The sequence below is a fragment of the Salmo salar genome, chromosome 08, assembly GCF_965601325.2.
Source record: "Salmo salar chromosome 08, fSalSal1, whole genome shotgun sequence".
Taxonomy (NCBI): Eukaryota; Metazoa; Chordata; class Actinopteri; order Salmoniformes; family Salmonidae; genus Salmo; species Salmo salar.
Genome location: NC_138298.1, coordinates 40,572,716 through 40,592,500, shown reverse-complemented (window position 1 = coordinate 40,592,500; position 19,785 = coordinate 40,572,716). Strand labels below are relative to the sequence as shown.

General features: G+C 45.0%; 1 protein-coding gene across 1 annotated transcript in view; it reads left to right on the top strand.

Moving 5' to 3' along the window:
- The window catches only part of LOC106593573 (serine protease HTRA3), a 25,780-nt gene extending 19,389 nt beyond the window's left edge, over positions 1–6,391 (top strand). The window contains exons 7-11 of the mRNA XM_082978688.1: positions 2,410–2,527; positions 2,610–2,666; positions 2,802–2,862; positions 4,669–4,764; positions 5,059–6,391. Coding sequence (XP_082834814.1) covers positions 2,410–2,527; positions 2,610–2,666; positions 2,802–2,862; positions 4,669–4,764; positions 5,059–5,227 — 501 coding nt within the window. The 3' untranslated portion in view covers positions 5,228–6,391. The remainder of the gene's footprint in view (positions 1–2,409; positions 2,528–2,609; positions 2,667–2,801; positions 2,863–4,668; positions 4,765–5,058) is intronic.
- The last annotated feature ends 13,394 nt before the right edge of the window (positions 6,392–19,785 follow it).

The following is a 19,785-nucleotide window of genomic DNA, read 5'->3' as shown; positions in this document are numbered from 1 at the left end:
GGTCAATGAAGGGCTAAATCCAATGAAGGGCTGAATCTATAGGTTAATAAAGGGCTGAATCTATAGGTCAATGAAGGGCTGAATCTATCGGTCAATGAGGGGCTGAATCTATAGGTCAATGAGGGGCTGAATCTATAGGTCAATGAGGGGCTGAATCTATAGGTCAATGAAGGGCTGAATCTATAGGTCAATGAGGGGCTGAATCTATAGGTCAATGAAGGGATGAATCTATTGGTCAATGAGGGGCTGAATCTATAGGTCAATGAAGGGCTGAATCTACAGGTCAATGAGGGGCTGAATCTATAGGTCAATGAGGGGCTGAATCTACAAGTCAATGAGGGGCTGAATCTATAGGTCAATGAAGGGCTGAATCTATAGGTCAATGAAGGGCTGAATCTATAGGTCAATGAGGGGCTGAATCTATTTGTCAATGAAGGGCTGAATCTATAGGTCAATGAGGGGCTGAATCCAATGAAGGGCTGAATCCATAGGTCAATGAAGGGCTGAATCTATAGGTCAATGAAGGGCTGAATCTATAGGTCAATGAGGGGCTGAATCCAATCAAGGGCTGAATCCATTGGTCAATGAAGGGCTGAATCTATAGGTCAATGAAGGGCTGAATCTATAGGTCAATGAACGGCTGAATCAAATGAAGGGCTGAATCTATAGGTCAATGAAGGGCTGAATCCAATGAAGGGCTGAATCCATAGGTCAATGAACGGCTGAATCCATAGGTCAATGAAGGGCTGAATCTATAGGTCAATGAAGGGCTGAATCCAATGAAGGGCTGAATCTATAGGTCAATGAAGGGCTGAATCAATAGGTCAGTGAGGGGCTGAATCTAATGAAGGGCTGAATCTATAGGTCAATGAAGGGCTGAATCTATAGGTCAATGAGGGCCTGAATGTATAGGTCAATGAAGGGCTGAATCTATAGGTCAATGAAGGGCTGAATCTATAGGTCAATGAAGGGCTAAATCTATAGGTCAGTGAGGGGCTGAATCCAATGAAGGGCTGAATCTATAGGTCAATGAAGGGCTGAATCTATAGGTCAATGAAGGGTTGAATCTACAGGTCAATGAAGGGCTGAATCTATAGGTCAACGAAGGGCTGAATCTATAGGTCAATGAAGGGCTGAATAGGTCAATGAAGGGCTGAATCTATAGGTCAATGAAGGGCTGAATCTATTTGTCAATGAAGGGCTGAATAGGTCAATGAAGGGCTGAATCTATAGGTCAATGAGGGGCTGAATCTATAGGTCAATGAGGGGCTGAATCTATAGGTCAATGAGGGGCTGAATCTATAGGTCAATGAAGGGCTGAATCTATAGGTCAATGAAGGGCTGAATCTATAGGTCAATGAAGGGTTGAATCTATAGGTCAATGAGGGGCTGAATCTATAGGTCAATGAAGGGCCGAATCTATAGGTCAATGAGGGGCTGAATCCAATGAAGGGCTGAATCTATAGGTCAATGAGGGGCTGAATCTATAGGTCTATGAGGGGCTGAATCTATAGTTCAATGAGGGGCTGAATCTATAGGTCAATGAAGGGCTGAATCTACAGGTCAATGAAGGGCTGAATCTATAGGTCAATGAACGGCTGAATCCAATGAGGGGCTGAATCTATAGGTCAATGAACGGCTGAATCCAATGGAGGGCTGAATCTATAGGTCAATGAAGGGCTGAATCTATAGATCAATGACGGGCTGAATCCAATGAAGGGCTGAATCTGTAGGTCAATGAACGGCTGAATCCAATGGAGGGCTGAATCTATAGGTCAATGAAGGGCTGAATCTATAGGTCAATGAAGGGCTGAATTCAATGAAGGGCTGAATCTATAGGTCAATGAAGGGCTGAATCTATAGGTCAATGAACGGCTGAATCCAATGAAGGGCTGAATCTATAGGTCAATGAAGGGCTGAATCCAATGGAGGGCTGAATCTATAGGTCAATGAAGGGCTGAATCTATAGGTCAATGAAGGGCTGAATTCAATGAAGGGCTGAATCTATAGGTCAATGAAGGGCTGAATCTATAGGTCAATGAACGACTGAATCCAATGAAGGGCTGAATCTATAGGTCAATGAACGACTGAATCCAATGAAGGGTTGAAGGGATACTTCGGGATTTGGCAATAAGGTCCTTTATCTACTTCCCCAGAGTCAGATGAACTTGTGGACACCATTTGTATGTCTCTGTCCAGTATGAAGGAAGTTAGAGGTGGCTGTACTAACCAATGCTCTTTATCAACCCTTATGTAGCTTACCTGTGTGTGTGTGTGTGTGTGTGTGTGTGTGTGTGTGTGTGTGTGTGTGTGTGTGTGTGTGTGTGTGTGTGTGTGTGTGTGTGTGTGTGTGTGTGTGTGTGTGTGTGTGTGTGTGTGTGTGTGTGTGTGTGTGTGTGTGTGGTGTAGGATGGGGAGGTGATAGGCATCAATACTCTCAAGGTGACAGCAGGAATCTCCTTCGCTATTCCTTCAGACCGGATCAGACGCTTTCTCACTGAGTCACAGCACAACAAACACAATGCAGGTGTGTGTGTGTGCGTGTGTATGTGTGGTTTTTTGTATGTGTGTGTGCATAATGTATGCGTGTGTTTTGTGTTGTTGTCTAGGTAACCACAGAATGCTGAGTGGTCGTTACCGTATTCCAGAACCCCAGTCAGATGCAGGTGACACAACACACACACACACACACACACACACATACACACACACACACACACACACAGACGACACACCTGTGCAGGAATGTGAAAATAAATAGAAAATAGTGATTTCCTAATGTGCTGTTTTTCTTTCATCAGTAATGACAGGAGAGAAGAAGAAGCGTCTGATAGGCATTAAGATGCTCACTGTCACAGATGGGTAAAACACACACACACACACACACACACGACACGACACGACACGACACGACACGACACACACACACACACACACACAGACACACACACACACACACACACACACACGACACACACACACGCACACACACACACACACCACACACACACACACACACACACACACACACACACTTTTTCATGCACTGTTGTGATATTTATGTAACTTTATAATACTATAGTTCTATAGGCCCTAAAAATGACTATAAACCTCATTAAAATCTGCCTGTGTGAATTCATTTGAAACTTTTCATTTGAAATTTGGAGGTGGTTATTTTCAACTACAGTTTTAGTCAACTGAGCAATGCATTAATTACATCTGTGAGATTATTGTGCGGTTTACTGTATATTTTGTAGCTTTGGATGGTCAGTCCTTGCATCCATACCTCTGTCCATGGATTAGACAGTGGTTACATTTCTCCAGACCCAATTTGTTTTTGTTTGAACTGAAGATAAACCCTTTAACCTACATACTGTATATATATAATGTAGTCTGGTAGTTTAACCTACATACTGTATATATATAATGTAGTCTGGTAGTTTAACCTACATACTGTATATATATAATGTAGTCTGGTAGTTTAACCTACATACTGTATATATATAATGTAGTCTGGTAGTTTAACCTACATAATGTATATATATAATCTAGTCTGGTAGTTTAACCTACATACTGTATATATATAATCTAGTCTGGTAGAGGAGATGTATAATCTACATAATGTATATATATAATGTAGTCTGGTAGTTTAACCTACATACTGTATATATATAATGTAGTCTGGTAGTTTAACCTACATACTGTATATATATAATCTAGTCTGGTAGTTTAACCTACATACTGTATATATATAATCTAGTCTGGTAGAGGAGATGTTTAATCTACATAATGTATATATATAATGTAGTCTGGTAGTTTAACCTACATACTGTATATATATAATCTAGTCTGGTAGTTTAACCTACATACTGTATATATATAATCTAGTCTGGTAGTTTAACCTACATACTGTATATATATAATGTAGTCTGGTAGTTTAATCTACATACTGTATATATATATAATCTAGTCTGGTAGTTCAACCTACATACTGTATATATATAATGTAGTCTGGTAGTTTAACCTACATACTGTATATATATAATGTAGTCTGGTAGTTTAATCTACATACTGTATATATATATAATGTAGTCTGGTAGTTTAACCTACATACTGTATATATATATAATGTAGTCTGGTAGTTTAACCTACATACTGTATATATATAATGTAGTCTGGTAGTTTAATCTACATACTGTATATATATAATGTAGTCTGGTAGTTTAACCTACATAATGTATATATATAATGTAGTCTGGTAGTTTAACCTACATACTGTGTATATATATAATGTAGTCTGGTAGTTCAACCTACATACTGTATATATATAATGTAGTCTGGTAGTTTAACCTACATACTGTATATATATAATGTAGTCTGGTAGTTTAACCTACATACTGTATATATATAATGTAGTCTGGTAGTTTAACCTACATACTGTATATATAATCTAGTCTGGTAGTTTAACCTACATACTGTATATATAATCTAGTCTGGTAGAGGAGATGTTTAACCTACATACTGTGTATATATATAATCTAGTCTGGTAGAGGAGATGTTTAACCTACATACTGTATATATATAATCTAGTCAGGTAGTTTAACCTACATACTGTATATATATAATGTAGTCTGGTAGTTTAACCTACATACTGTATATATAATCTAGTCTGGTAGAGGAGATGAAGAAGCAGAATCCTGACTTCCCTGATGTCTCCAGTGGAGTGTTGGTCCATCAGGTTATACCTGAGTCCCCCGCACACAGGTAGGTGTTTTCACACACACACACACACACACACACACACACACACACACACACACACACACACACACCACACACACACACACACACACACACACACACACAGTGACACACCTCAAGGCCCTGATTGGAGAGAAAGGAGGAATGGATTAATGCAACAGGTTTATCCGTTATATCAGAAACGTAGTTTAGCTAGCTAGCCTATCAAAGGGCAAGGTTGAGCCATTACTGTACCAATATGGAAGAAGCCTTCTTAGGAACCAAGGACCAATGAGAACCTCTCGTCCTCTACCGAAGGGGCGGGATTGATGCCGGTGACGTGATCCTCAAGCTGAACGGCCGCCCACTCAGGACCACCGACGAGCTGCAGGGGGCGTTGCTAGGCGACGGGCCCCTCCTCCTGGAGGTTCGTCGCGGCGACGACAAACTGCTTTTCCACATAGAGCCCCACGTCGTCAGGCAGTAAGGAGAAGAAGTCATGGACCAGGGAAATGTAGTTCCATTTAGGTTTTTTTGCGGAGTTGGGGGGGGGGTCAATTCCAATTAAAAGCTAGTCAATTCAGTAAATCATTTTGATTTAAACTTCAATATATTGAACGTTTTTAAATAAATAGCTTTTACTTTTCAGTTTATTGAGAAGTCATTGAAAATAGAGATCCTTTTTTTCCAATTGGAATTTAAATTTGCGACATGAATTGACCTGCCTTCAGTTGGAATTCAGGCCGACCCTGTTTTAATGTTGTTATGTGTTTTGACTGTTCTCTGTTGTGACTGGGTTGGACTCACTACAGATGTACTGCCTGCTTCCCAAAGTGTGGGCACCATATTCCCTACCTGTAGTGCTTGTAACCAGGGAACTGGAGTCCATCGGTTGCCTATCAACCTCATAGTTTAGCCTGGTTGCTAGGCGGTTGCTAGGCCATTTCTGATATATGTATGTCCAAATATATTCCTTATGTAGTGCACTACTTTGGACCAGGACCCTACATAGTGAACTAGTGCCCTATTCCTTATGTAGTGCACTACTTTGGACCAGGACCCTACATAGTGAACTAGTGCCCTATTCCTTATGTAGTGCACTACTTTGGACCAGGACCCTACATAGTGAACTAGAGCCCTATTCCTTATGTAGTGCACTACATTGGACCAGGGCACTACAAAGTGAACTAGAGCCCTATTCCTTATGTAGTGCACTACATTGGACCAGGACCCTACACAGCGAACTAGAGCCCTATTCCTTATGTAGTGCACTACTTTGGACCAGGGCACTACATAGTGAACTAGAGCCCTATTCCTTATGTAGTGCACTACATTGGACCAGGACCCTACACAGCGAACTAGAGCCCTATTCCTTATGTAGTGCACTACTTTGGACCAGGACCCATAGGACTTTCCCATAAGGCTCTGGTCTAAAGTTGTGCACTATGTAGGGAATAGTGTGCCAGTTGACATGGATATTTTCAGAGAGAGAGAGAGAGATGGAGATAAAGGAGGAGTATTTGTTTTTTAATGAGCCTTTTGCCAATAAACCTCATAGTTTAACCTGGTTGCTAGGCGGTTGCTAGGCCGTTTTATTCTGTATGTATGTCCAAATAAATATGAGTAAATAAAGTTAATATTTCAAAATCTACTGACGGATTTATTCCTACGTTGTGATAGTGCACATTATTTATGTAAATAAATATGATGCCAATGTAAATCCACACAGAGGTTTAACACCATCACTACACTGTACAGAGGACTGACTACACACAGAGGTTTAACACCATCACCACACTGTACAGAGGACTGACTACACACAGAGGTTTAACACCATCACCACACTGTACAGAGGACTGACTACACACAGAGGTTTAACACCATCACTACACTGTACAGAGGACTGACTACACACAGAGGTTTAACACCATCACCACACTGTACAGAGGACTGACTACACACAGAGGTTTAACACCATCACCACACTGTACAGAGGACTGACTACACACAGAGGTTTAACACCATCACTGCACTGTACAGAGGACTGACTACACACAGAGGTTTAACACCATCACCACACTGTACAGAGGACTGACTACACACAGAGGTTTAACACCATCACCACACTGTACAGAGGACTGACTCCACATAGAGGTTTAACACCATCACTACACTGTACAGAGGACTGACTACACACAGAGGTTTAACACCATCACTACACTGTACAGAGGACTGACTCCACAAAGAGGTTTAACACCATCACTACACTGTACAGAGGACTGACTCCACATAGAGGTTTAACACCATCACCACACTGTACAGAGGACTGACTACACCCAGAGGTTTAACACCATCACTACACTGTACAGAGGACTGACTACACACAGAGGTTTAACACCATCACTACATTGTACAGAGGACTGACTACACACAGAGGTTTAACACCATCACTACACTGTACAGAGGACTGACTACACACAGAGGTTTAACACCATCACTACATTGTACAGAGGACTGACTACACACAGAGGTTTAACACCATCACTACATTGTACAGAGGACTGAATACACACAGAGGTTTAACACCACCACCACACTGTACAGAGGACTGACTACACACAGAGGTTTAACACCATCACCACACTGTACAGAGGACTGGCTACACACAGAGGTTTAACACCATCACTGCACTGTACAGAGGACTGACTACACACAGAGGTTTAACACCATCACCACACTGTACAGAGGACTGACTCCACATAGAGGTTTAACACCATCACCACACTGTACAGAGGACTGACTACACACAGAGGTTTAACACCATCACTACATTGTACAGAGGACTGACTACACACAGAGGTTTAACACCATCACCACACTGTACAGAGGACTGACTACACACAGAGGTTTAACACCATCACCACACTGTACAGAGGACTGACTACACACAGAGGTTTAACACCATCACTGCACTGTACAGAGGACTGACTCCACATAGAGGTTTAACACCATCACCACACTGTACAGAGGACTGACTACACACAGAGGTTTAACACCATCACCACACTGTACAGAGGACTGACTACACACAGAGGTTTAACACCATCACTACACTGTACAGAGGACTGACTACACACAGAGGTTTAACACCATCACCACACTGTACAGAGGACTGACTACACACAGAGGTTTAACACCATCACTGCACTGTACAGAGGACTGACTCCACATAGAGGTTTAACACCATCACCACACTGTACAGAGGACTGACTCCACATAGAGGTTTAACACCATCACTACACTGTACAGAGGACTGAATACACACAGAGGTTTAACACCATCACTACACTGTACAGAGGACTGACTACACACAGAGGTTTAACACCATCACTGCACTGTACAGAGGACTGACTACACACAGAGGTTTAACACCATCACTGCACTGTACAGAGGACTGACTACACACAGAGGTTTAACACCATCACCACACTGTACAGAGGACTGACTACACACAGAGGTTTAACACCATCACTACACTGTACAGAGGACTGACTACACACAGAGGTTTAACACCATCACTACATTGTACAGAGGACTGACTCCACATAGAGGTTTAACACCATCACTGCACTGTACAGAGGACTGACTACACACAGAGGTTTAACACCATCACTACACTGTACAGAGGACTGACTACACACAAAGGTTTAACACCATCACTACACTGTACAGAGGACTGACTACACACAGAGGTTTAACACCATCCCCACACTGTACAGAGGACTGACTACACACAGAGGTTTAACACCATCACTGCACTGTACATAGGGTATAAAATTGAGCACACAGCCATGCAATCTCCACAGAACAACATTGGCAGTGGAATGGCGGCAGGTAGTCTAGTGGTTAGAGCAGGTAGCCTAGTGGTTAGAGCAGGTAGTCTAGTGGTTAGAGCAGGTAGCCTAGTGGTTAGAGCAGGTAGCCTAGTGGTTAGAGCAGGTAGTCTAGTGGTTAGAGCAGGTAGCCTAGTGGTTAGAGCAGGTAGCCTAGTGGTTAGAGCAGGTAGTCTAGTGGTTAGAGCAGGTAGCCTAGTGGTTAGAGCAGGTAGCCTAGTGGTTACAGCAGGTAGCCTAGTGGTTAGAGCAGGTAGCCTAGTGGTTAGAGCAGGTAGCCTAGTGGTTAGAGCAGGTAGCCTAGTGGTTACAGCAGGTAGCCTAGTGGGTAGAGCAGGTAGCCTAGTGGGTAGAGCAGGTAGCCTAGTGGTTAGAGCAGGTAGCCTAGTGGTTAGAGCGCTGGACTAGTAACTGAAAGGTTGCTAGATCGAATCCCTGAGCTGACAAGGTTCAAATCTGTCGTTCTGCCCCTGAACAAGGCAGTTAACCCACTGTTCGTAGGCCGTCATTGTAAATAAGAATTTGACTTGCCAAGTTAAACAATGGTAAAAAAACATGGTCTTACTGAAGAGCTCAGTGATATTCAACATGGCAGTGACATATGATGCCACGTTTCCAATACGTCAGTTTGTCAAATATCTGCCCTGCTAGAGCTGCCCTGGTCAACTGTAAGCGCTGTTATTGTGAAGTGGAAATGTCTAGGAGCAACAACGGCTCCTCCGAGAAGTGGTAGGCCACACAAGCTCACAGAACGGGACTGCCAAGTGCTGAAGCGTGTAAAATTCAACACTCACTGCAGAGTTCCAAACTGCCTCTGGAAGCAACGTCAGCACAAGTTTCCGCATTCAAAGTCACACTTTTTGAAATAGTAAAACAACAAAATTGGATGTTTAAAGTCTACAGCAATGTTTAAGCCACAAAAGGAGACCACTTTTGAGGTCTGGGAAAATCTAAAACTTTTATTTTTGGATGTAAACGTCCTTTAGTTCAGTTGTAGATGTAATATAGTTCAGTTGTAGATGTAATATAGTTCAGTTGTAGATGTAATATAGTTCAGTTGTAGATGTAATATAGTTCAGTTGTAGATGTAATATAGTTCAGTTGTAGATATAATTTAGTTCAGTTGTAGATGTAATGTAGTTCAGTTGTAGATGTAATTTAGTTCAACTGTACAGCAGCAAGAGACTTGTTTAGTTAGCGGTGTGTGACCAACAGCTGTTCCACATCTGCACATCTGAGTTGACATTTTTCTCTCTCTCTCTCCCTCTCCCTCTTCCCCACTCTCTCTCTCGCTATCTCTCTCTCTCTGTCTCTCTCTCTCTCTCTCTCTCCCTCTCCCTCTCCCCACACTCTCTCTCTCTCTCCCTCTCCCTCTCCCCCACTCTCTCTCTCTCTGTCTCTCTGTCTCCCTCTCCCTCTCCCTCTCCCCCACTCTCTCTCTCTGTCTGTCTCTGTCTCACACACACACACTCCTCTCTTTTTCTTGGCAGACCTTTTCTCAAGCTAAACAAACCAAAGACTCTGCACTCAAGTCTTAACACACACACACACACACACACACACACACACACACACACACACACACACACACACACACACACACACACACACACACACACACACACACACACACGCTCCTGATCTTGATGAGACTGTCCCTGTTGAACAGAGAGTAGGTGTGTGTGTGTGTGTGTGTGTGTGTGTGTGTGTGTGTGTGTGTGTGTGTGTGTGTGTGTGTGTGTGTGTGTGTGTGTGTGTGTGTGTGTGTGTGTGTGTGTGTGTGTGTGTGTGTGTGTGTGTGTGTGTGTGTGTGTGTGTGTGCGTGCGTGCGTGCGTGTGTGTGTGTGTGTGTGTGTGTGTGTGTGTGTACTCTAGTCTATTCTAGGGTGGTGGGTCTAACCGCCTCATAAAGAGAGACCTCCACGCCTCCACCATGTCTTGGAATGTGTTTCAAAATATCTGAATCTCAGTTGCAGTTCCTTGATTCCTCCCAACCTCTCGCTTCGCTTCCATTTTCAAAACCCAATGAATGAGAAGATCACAGTATGAAAAAAAAAGGTAACTTTTATTTAACTAGGCAAGTCAGTACAGAACAAATTCTTATTTACAATGACAGCCTACCCCGGACCAATTGTGCGCCACCCTGTGGGACACCCAATCACAGCCGGATATGATACCGCCTAGAATCGAACCAGGGACTGTTGTGACGCGTCTTGCGCTGAGATGCAGTGCCTCAGACCCCTGCACCACTTGGGAGCCCTCTGTTCACCACCGCTGACCTTCTAACTACAATGGGTTTTGAGAAGGAGGCCAGGAGAGAGAATGCGAGGAAACGCAATTGAGGTTCTCCAATTTACAAAACGATGAGTGTGGCGCCATCTAGCGGTCAAAGCGGAGAAGTGTCGCTGTCAGATTAAATGCAGCCTGTAGTTCCACCGCTGGCCACTTGGTGGGAGTGTTTACCATGACTGTGGACTGGCCTCTTGACGTGGCAGCTGGGTTTCAGTCCTCAAATGGCTGTTTATTAATACAGTTGTAATCTGTGCCATCAGATTACACTAATTTCCTTAATACGTGTTCATAAAATATATATATATATATATATATATGTGTGTTCCATTATTTATATTTGTTTTATTGAATTTGTGTAAAGATGAGATGAGAATAGCTACAATTGTGAAGAGATGAGGTTCAGTATACAGAGGGGAAGTTTTTCCATGAACGCTGTATAGGGTTAGAGTGTAGAGGGTTAAGGTTAGAGTGTAGAGGGTTAAGGTTAGAGTGTAGAGGGTTAAGGTTAGAGTGTAGAGGGTTAAGGTTAGAGTGGAGAGGGTTAAGGTTAGAGTGTAGAGGGTTAAGGTTAGAGTGTAGAGGGTTAAGGTTAGAGTGTAGAGGGTTAAGGTTAGAGTGTAGAGGGTTAAGGTTAGAGTGTAGAGGGTTAAGGTTAGAGTGTAGAGGGTTAAGGTTAGAGTGTAGAGGGTTAAGGTTAGAGTGTAGAGGGTTAAGGTTAGAGTGTAGAGGGTTAAGTGTAGAGGGTGAAGGTTAGAGTGTAGAGGGTTAAGGTTAGAGTGTAGAGGGTTAAGGTTAGAGTGGAGAGGGTTAAGGTTAGAGTGTAGAGGGTTAAGGTTAGAGTGTAGAGTGTAGAGGGTTAAGGTTAGAGTGTAGAGGGTTAAGGTTAGAGTGTAGAGGGTTAAGGTTAGAGTGTAGAGGGTTAAGGTTAGAGTGTAGAGGGTTAAGGTTAGAGTATAGAGGGTTAAACTGTAGAGGGTAACAGTGTAGAGGGTTACAGTGTAGAGGGTTAGGGTTACAGTGTAGAGGGTAACAGTGTAGAGGGTTACACTGTAGAGGGTTACAGTGTAGAGGGTTACAGTGTAGAGGGTAACAGTGTTGAGGGTAACAGTGTAGAGGGTTACAGTGTAGAGGGTAACAGTGTATAGGGTTACAGTGTAGAGGGTTACAGTGTAGAGGGTTACAGTGTAGAGGGTTACAGTGTAGAGGGTTACAGTGTAGAGGGTTACAGTGTAGAGGGTAATAGTGTAGAGGGTTACAGTGTATAGGGTTACAGTGTAGAGGGTAACAGTGTAGAGGGTTACAGTGTCAGTGTAGAGGGTTACAGTGTAGAGGGTAACAGTGTAGAGGGTTACAGTGTAGAGGGTAACAGTGTATAGGGTTAAAGTTAGAGTATAGAGGGTTACACTGTAGAGGGTAACAGTATAGAGGGTTACAGTGTAGAGGGTTACAGTGTAGAGGGTTAAGGTTAGAGTATAGAGGGTTACACTGTAGAGGGTTACAGTGTTGAGGGTTACAGTGTAGAGGGTTACACTGTAGAGGGTAACAGTGTACAGGGTTACAGTGTAGAGGGTTACAGTGTAGAGGGTTACAGTGTAGAGGGTAACAGTGTAGAGGGTAACAGTGTTGAGGGTTACAGTGTTGAGGGTTACAGTGTAGAGGGTTAGGGTTACACTGTAGAGGGTTACAGTGTAGAGGGTTACAGTGTAGAGGGTTACAGTATAGAGGGTTACAGTGTAGAGGGTTAGGGTTACACTGTAGAGGGTAACAGTGTACAGGGTTACACTGTAGAGGGTTACAGTGTAGAGGGTTACAGTGTAGAGGGTTACAGTGTAGAGGGTTACACTGTAGAGGGTTACAGTGTAGAGGGTTACAGTGTAGAGGGTTACAGTGTAGAGGGTTACAGTGTAGAGGGTTAACGTTAGAGTATAGAGGGTTACAGTGTAGAGGGTAACAGTGTAGAGGGTTAACGTTAGAGTATAGAGGGTTACACTGTAGAGGGTTACAGTGTTGAGGGTTACAGTGTAGAGGGTTACAGTGTAGAGGGTTACAGTGTAGAGGGTTAACGTTAGAGTATAGAGGGTTACACTGTAGAGGGTTACAGTGTTGAGGGTTACAGTGTAGAGGGTTACAGTGTAGAGGGTTACAGTGTAGAGGGTTACAGTGTAGAGGGTTACTGGATGCAGCAGTTGTTAGTTAGAATGCTCACGCTCATTGAGATAATACTGTTTGGATATCAGTCTATGTCAGCAGCATAGCACCCTGCTTCCCACTGCTGGCTTGATTCTGAAGCCAAGCAGGGTTGGTCCTGGTCAGTCCCTGGATGGGAGACCAGATGCTGCTGAAGTGGTGTTGGAGGGCCAGTAGGAGCCACTCTTTCCTCTGGTCTAAAAAATATGTATATTCCTGTGTAGGATGTTGTCTTTTGGATGAGACGTTAAACAGGAGTCCTGACTCTCTGTGGTCACTACAGATCCCAGGGTACTTATCATAGGGGTATTAACCCCGGAGTCCTGTCTCTCTGTGGTCACTACAGATCCCAGGGTACTTATCATAGGGTTATTAACCCCAGAGTCCTGACTCTCTGTGGTCACTACAGATCCCAGGGTACTTATCATAGGGGTATTAACCCCAGAGTCCTGACTCTCTGTGGTCACTACAGATCCCAGGGTACTTATCATAGGGGTATTAACCCCGGAGTCCTGTCTCTCTGTGGTCTCTACAGATCCCAGGGTACTTATCATAGGGGTATTAACCCCGGAGTCCTGTCTCTCTGTGGTCACTACAGATCCCAGGGTACTTATCATAGGGGTATTAACCCCGGAGTCCTGTCTCTCTGTGGTCACTACAGATCCCAGGGTACTTATCATAGGGGTATTAACCCAGGAGTCCTGACTCTCTGTGGTCACTACAGATCCCAGGGTACTTATCATAGGGGTATTAACCCAGGAGTCCTGTCTCTCTGTGGTCACTACAGATCCCAGGGTACTTTTCATTGGGGTATTAACCCAGGAGTCCTGACTCTCTGTGGTCACTACAGATCCCAGGGTACTTATCATAGGGTTATTAACCCAGGAGTCCTGACTCTCTGTGGTCACTACAGATCCCAGGGTACTTATCATAGGGGTATTAACCCTGGTGTCCTGACTCTCTGTGGTCACTACAGATCCCAGGGTACTTATCATAGGGGTATTAACCCCGGAGTCCTGACTCTCTGTGGTCACTACAGATCCCAGGGTACTTATCATAGGGGTATTAACCCTGGTGTCCTGACTCTCTGTGGTCACTACAGATCCCAGGGTACTTATCATAGGGGTATTAACCCCGGAGTCCTGACTCTCTGTGGTCACTACAGATCCCAGGGTACTTATCATAGGGGTATTAACCCCGGAGTCCCTACTCTCTGTGGTCACTACAGATCCCAGGGTACTTATCATAGGGGTATTAACCCCGGAGTCCCTACTCTCTGTGGTCACTACAGATCCCAGGGTACTTATCATAGGGGTATTAACCCCGGAGTCCTGTCTCTCTGTGGTCACTACAGATCCCAGGGTACTTATCATAGGGGTATTAAGCCAGGAGTCCTGACTCTCTGTGGTCACTACAGATCCCAGGGTACTTATCATAGGGGTATTAACCCTGGTGTCCTGTCTCTCTGTGGTCACTACAGATCCCAGGGTACTTATCATAGGGGTATTAACCCAGGAGTCCCTACTCTCTGTGGTCACTACAGATCCCAGGGTACTTATCATAGGGGTATTAACCCAGGAGTCCCTACTCTCTGTGGTCACTACAGATCCCAGGGTACTTATCATAGGGGTATTAACCCAGGAGTCCTGACTCTCTGTGGTCACTACAGATCCCAGGGTACTTATCATAGGGGTATTAACCCTGGTGTCCTGACTCTCTGTGGTCACCTCAGATCCCAGGGTACTTATCATAGGGGTATTAACCCTGGTGTCCTGTCTCTCTGTGGTCACTACAGATCCCAGGGTACTTATCATAGGGGTATTAACCCAGGAGTCCTGACTCTCTGTGGTCACTACAGATCCCAGGGTACTTATCATAGGGGTATTAACCCTGGTGTCCTGTCTCTCTGTGGTCACTACAGATCCCAGGGTACTTATCATAGGGGTATTAACCCAGGAGTCCTGACTCTCTGTGGTCACTACAGATCCCAGGGTACTTATCATAGGGGTATTAACCCTGGTGTCCTGACTCTCTGTGGTCACTACAGAACCCAGGGTACTTATCATAGGGGTATTAACCCCAGAGTCCTGACTCTCTGTGGTCACTACAGATCCCAGGGTACTTATCATAGGGGTATTAACCCAGGAGTCCTGACTCTCTGTGGTCACTACAGATCCCAGGGTACTTATCATAGGGGTATTAACCCCAGAGTCCTGACTCTCTGTGGTCACTACAGATCCCAGGGTACTTATCATAGGGGTATTAACCCCGGAGTCCTGACTCTCTGTGGTCACTACAGATCCCAGGGTACTTATCATAGGGGTATTAACCCCAGAGTCCTGACTCTCTGTGGTCACTACAGATCCCAGGGTACTTATCATAGGGGTATTAACCCCAGAGTCCTGACTCTCTGTGGTCACTACAGATCCCAGGGTACTTATCATAGGGGTATTAACCCCAGAGTCCTGACTCTCTGTGGTCACTACAGATCCCAGGGTACTTATCATAGGGGTATTAATCCCAGAGTCCTGACTCTCTGTGGTCACTACAGATCCCAGGGTACTTATCATTGGGGTATTAACCCAGGAGTCCTGACTCTCTGTGGTCACTACAGATCCCAGGGTACTTATCATAGGGTTATTAACCCCAGAGTCCTGACTCTCTGTGGTCACTACAGATCCCAGGGTACTTATCATAGGGGTATTAACCCCAGAGTCCTCACTCTCTGTGGTCACTACAGATCCCAGGGTACTTATCATTGGGGTATTAACCCAGGAGTCCTGACTCTCTGTGGTCACTACAGATCCCAGGGTACTTATCATAGGGGTATTAACCCAGGAGTCCTGACTCTCTGTGGTCACTACAGATCCCAGGGTACTTATCATAGGGGTATTAACCCCAGAGTCCTGACTCTCTGTGGTCACTACAGATCCCAGGGTACTTATCATAGGGTTATTAACCCAGGAGTCCTGACTCTCTGTGGTCACTACAGATTCCAGGGTACTTATCATAGGGGTATTAACCCAGGAGTCCTGACTCTCTGTGGTCACCTCAGATCCCAGGGTACTTATCATAGGGGTATTAACCCCAGAGTCCTGACTCTCTGTGGTCACTACAGAACCCAGGGTACTTATCATAGGGGTATTAACCCTGGAGTCCTGACTCTCTGTGGTCACTACAGATCCCAGGGTACTTATCATAGGGTTATTAACCCCAGAGTCCTGACTCTCTGTGGTCACTACAGATCCCAGGGTACTTATCATAGGGGTATTAACCCAGGAGTCCTGACTCTCTGTGGTCACTACAGATCCCAGGGTACTTATCATAGGGGTATTAACCCCAGAGTCCTGACTCTCTGTGGTCACTACAGATCCCAGGGTACTTATCATAGGGTTATTAACCCCAGAGTCCTGACTCTCTGTGGTCACTACAGATCCCAGGGTACTTATCATAGGGGTATTAACCCCAGAGTCCTGACTCTCTGTGGTCACTACAGATCCCAGGGTACTTATCATAGGGTTATTAACCCCAGAGTCCTGACTCTCTGTGGTCACTACAGATCCCAGGGTACTTATCATAGGGTTATTAACCCCAGAGTCCTGACTCTCTGTGGTCACTACAGATCCCAGGGTACTTATCATAGGGGTATTAACCCCAGAGTCCTGACTCTCTGTGGTCACTACAGATCCCAGGGTACTTATCATAGGGGTATTAACCCAGGAGTCCTGACTCTCTGTGGTCACTACAGATCCCAGGGTACTTATCATAGGGGTATTAACCCCAGAGTCCTGACTCTCTGTGGTCACTACAGATCCCAGGGTACTTATCATAGGGGTATTAACCCAGGAGTCCTGACTCTCTGTGGTCACTACAGATCCCAGGGTACTTATCATAGGGGTATTAACCCCGGAGTCCTGTCTCTCTGTGGTCACTACAGATCCCAGGGTACTTATCATAGGGGTATTAACCCAGGAGTCCTGACTCTCTGTGGTCACTACAGATCCCAGGGTACTTATCATAGGGGTATTAACCCCAGAGTCCTGACTCTCTGTGGTCACTACAGATCCCAGGGTACTTATCATAGGGTTATTAACCCCAGAGTCCTGACTCTCTGTGGTCACTACAGATCCCAGGGTACTTATCATAGGGGTATTAACCCAGGAGTCCTGACTCTCTGTGGTCACTACAGATCCCAGGGTACTTATCATAGGGGTATTAACCCCGGAGTCCTGACTCTCTGTGGTCACTACAGATCCCAGGGTACTTATCATAGGGGTATTAACCCAGGAGTCCTGACTCTCTGTGGTCACTACAGATCCCAGGGTACTTATCATAGGGGTATTAACCCCAGAGTCCTGACTCTCTGTGGTCACTACAGATCCCAGGGTACTTATCATAGGGTTATTAACCCCAGAGTCCTGACTCTCTGTGGTCACTACAGATCCCAGGGTACTTATCATAGGGGTATTAACCCAGGAGTCCTGACTCTCTGTGGTCACTACAGATCCCAGGGTACTTATCATAGGGTTATTAACCCCAGAGTCCTGTCTGGCCCTCATATTATCATGGTCACCTAGTGGTGGAAAATGGACCCAATTGTCATACTTGAGTAAAAGTAAAGATACCTTAATTGAAAACGACTAAAGTAAAAGTAAATATACCTTAATAGAAAATGACTCAAGTAAATGTAAAAGTCACCCAGTAAAATACTACTTGAGTAAAAGTCAAAAAGTATTTGATTTTAAAGTTACTTAAGTATCAAAAGTAAAAGTCAAGGTATGAATAACTAAACGTTCCTTAAGAAAACCAGACGGCACCGTTTTCGTGTTGTTTTTTAACGGAGAGCCAGGGACACACTCCAACACTCACACATCATTTACACACTACTGTAAGCATGTCTGTTTAGTGAGTCCACCAGATCAGAGGCAGTAGGGATGACCAGGGATGTTCTCTGTTTAGTGAGTCCACCAGATCAGAGGCAGTAGGGATGACCAGGGATGTTCTGTTTAGTGAGTCCTCCAGATCAGAGGCAGTAGGGATGACCAGGGATGTTCTCTGTTTAGTGAGTCTACCAGATCAGAGGCAGTAGGGATAACCAGGGATGTTCTCTGTTTAGTGAGTCCACCAGATCAGAGGCAGTAGGGATGACCAGGGATGTTCTCTGTTTAGTGAGTCCACCAGATCAGAGGCAGTAGGGATGACCAGGGATGTTCTCTGTTTACTGAGTCCTCCAGATCAGAGGCAGTAGGGAGGACCAGGGATGTTCTCTGTTTAGTGAGTCCTCCAGATCAGAGGCAGTAGGGATGACCAGGGATGTTCTCTGTTTAGTGAGTCCTCCAGATCAGAGGCAGTAGGGATGACCAGGGATGTTCTCTGTTTAGTGAGTCCTCCAGATCAGAGGCAGTAGGGATGACCAGGGATGTTCTCTGTTTAGTGAGTCCTCCAGATCAGAGGCAGTAGGGAGGACCAGGGATGTTCTCTGTTTAGTGAGTCCTCCAGATCAGAGGCAGTAGGGATGACCAGGGATGTTCTCTGTTTAGTGAGTCCACCAGATCAGAGGCAGTAGGGATGACCAGGGATGTTCTCTGTTTAGTGAGTCCTCCAGATCAGAGGCAGTAGGGAGGACCAGGGATGTTCTCTGTTTAGTGAGTCCTCCAGATCAGAGGCAGTAGGGATGACCAGGGATGTTCTCTGTTTAGTGAGTCCACCAGATCAGAGGCAGTAAGGATGACCAGGGATGTTCTCTGTTTAGTGAGTCCTCCAGATCAGAGGCAGTAGGGATGACCAGGGATGTTCTCTGTTTAGTGAGTCCTCCAGATCAGAGGCAGTAGGGAGGACCAGGGATGTTCTCTGTTTAGTGAGTCCTCCAGATCAGAGGCAGTAGGGATGACCAGGGATGTTCTCTGTTTAGTGAGTCCTCCAGATCAGAGGCAGTAGGGATGACCAGGGATGTTCTCTGTTTAGTGAGTCCTCCAGATCAGAGGCAGTAGGGATGACCAGGGATGTTCTCTGTTTAGTGAGTCCTCCAGATCAGAGGCAGTAGGGAGGACCAGGGATGTTCTCTGTTTAGTGAGTCCTCCAGATCAGAGGCAGTAGGGATGACCAGGGATGTTCTCTGTTTAGTGAGTCCTCCAGATCAGAGGCAGTAGGGAGGACCAGGGATGTTCTCTGTTTAGTGAGTCCTCCAGATCAGAGGCAGTAGAGATGACCAGGGATGTTCTCTGTTTAGTGAGTCCACCAGATCAGAGGCAGTAGGGATGACCAGGGATGTTCTCTGTTTAGTGAGTCCTCCAGATCAGAGGCAGTAGGGATGACCAGGGATGTTCTCTGTTTAGTGAGTCCTCCAGATCAGAGGCAGTAGGGAGGACCAGGGATGTTCTCTGTTTAGTGAGTCCTCCAGATCAGAGGCAGTAGGGATGACCAGGGATGTTCTCTGTTTAGTGAGTCCTCCAGATCAGAGGCAGTAGGGAGGACCAGGGATGTTCTCTGTTTAGTGAGTCCTCCAGATCAGAGGCAGTAGGGAGGACCAGGGATGTTCTCTGTTTAGTGAGTCCTCCAGATCAGAGGCAGTAGGGATGACCAGGGATGTTCTCTGTTTAGTGAGTCCACCAGATCAGAGGCAGTAAGGATGACCAGGGATGTTCTCTGTTTAGTGAGTCCTCCAGATCAGAGG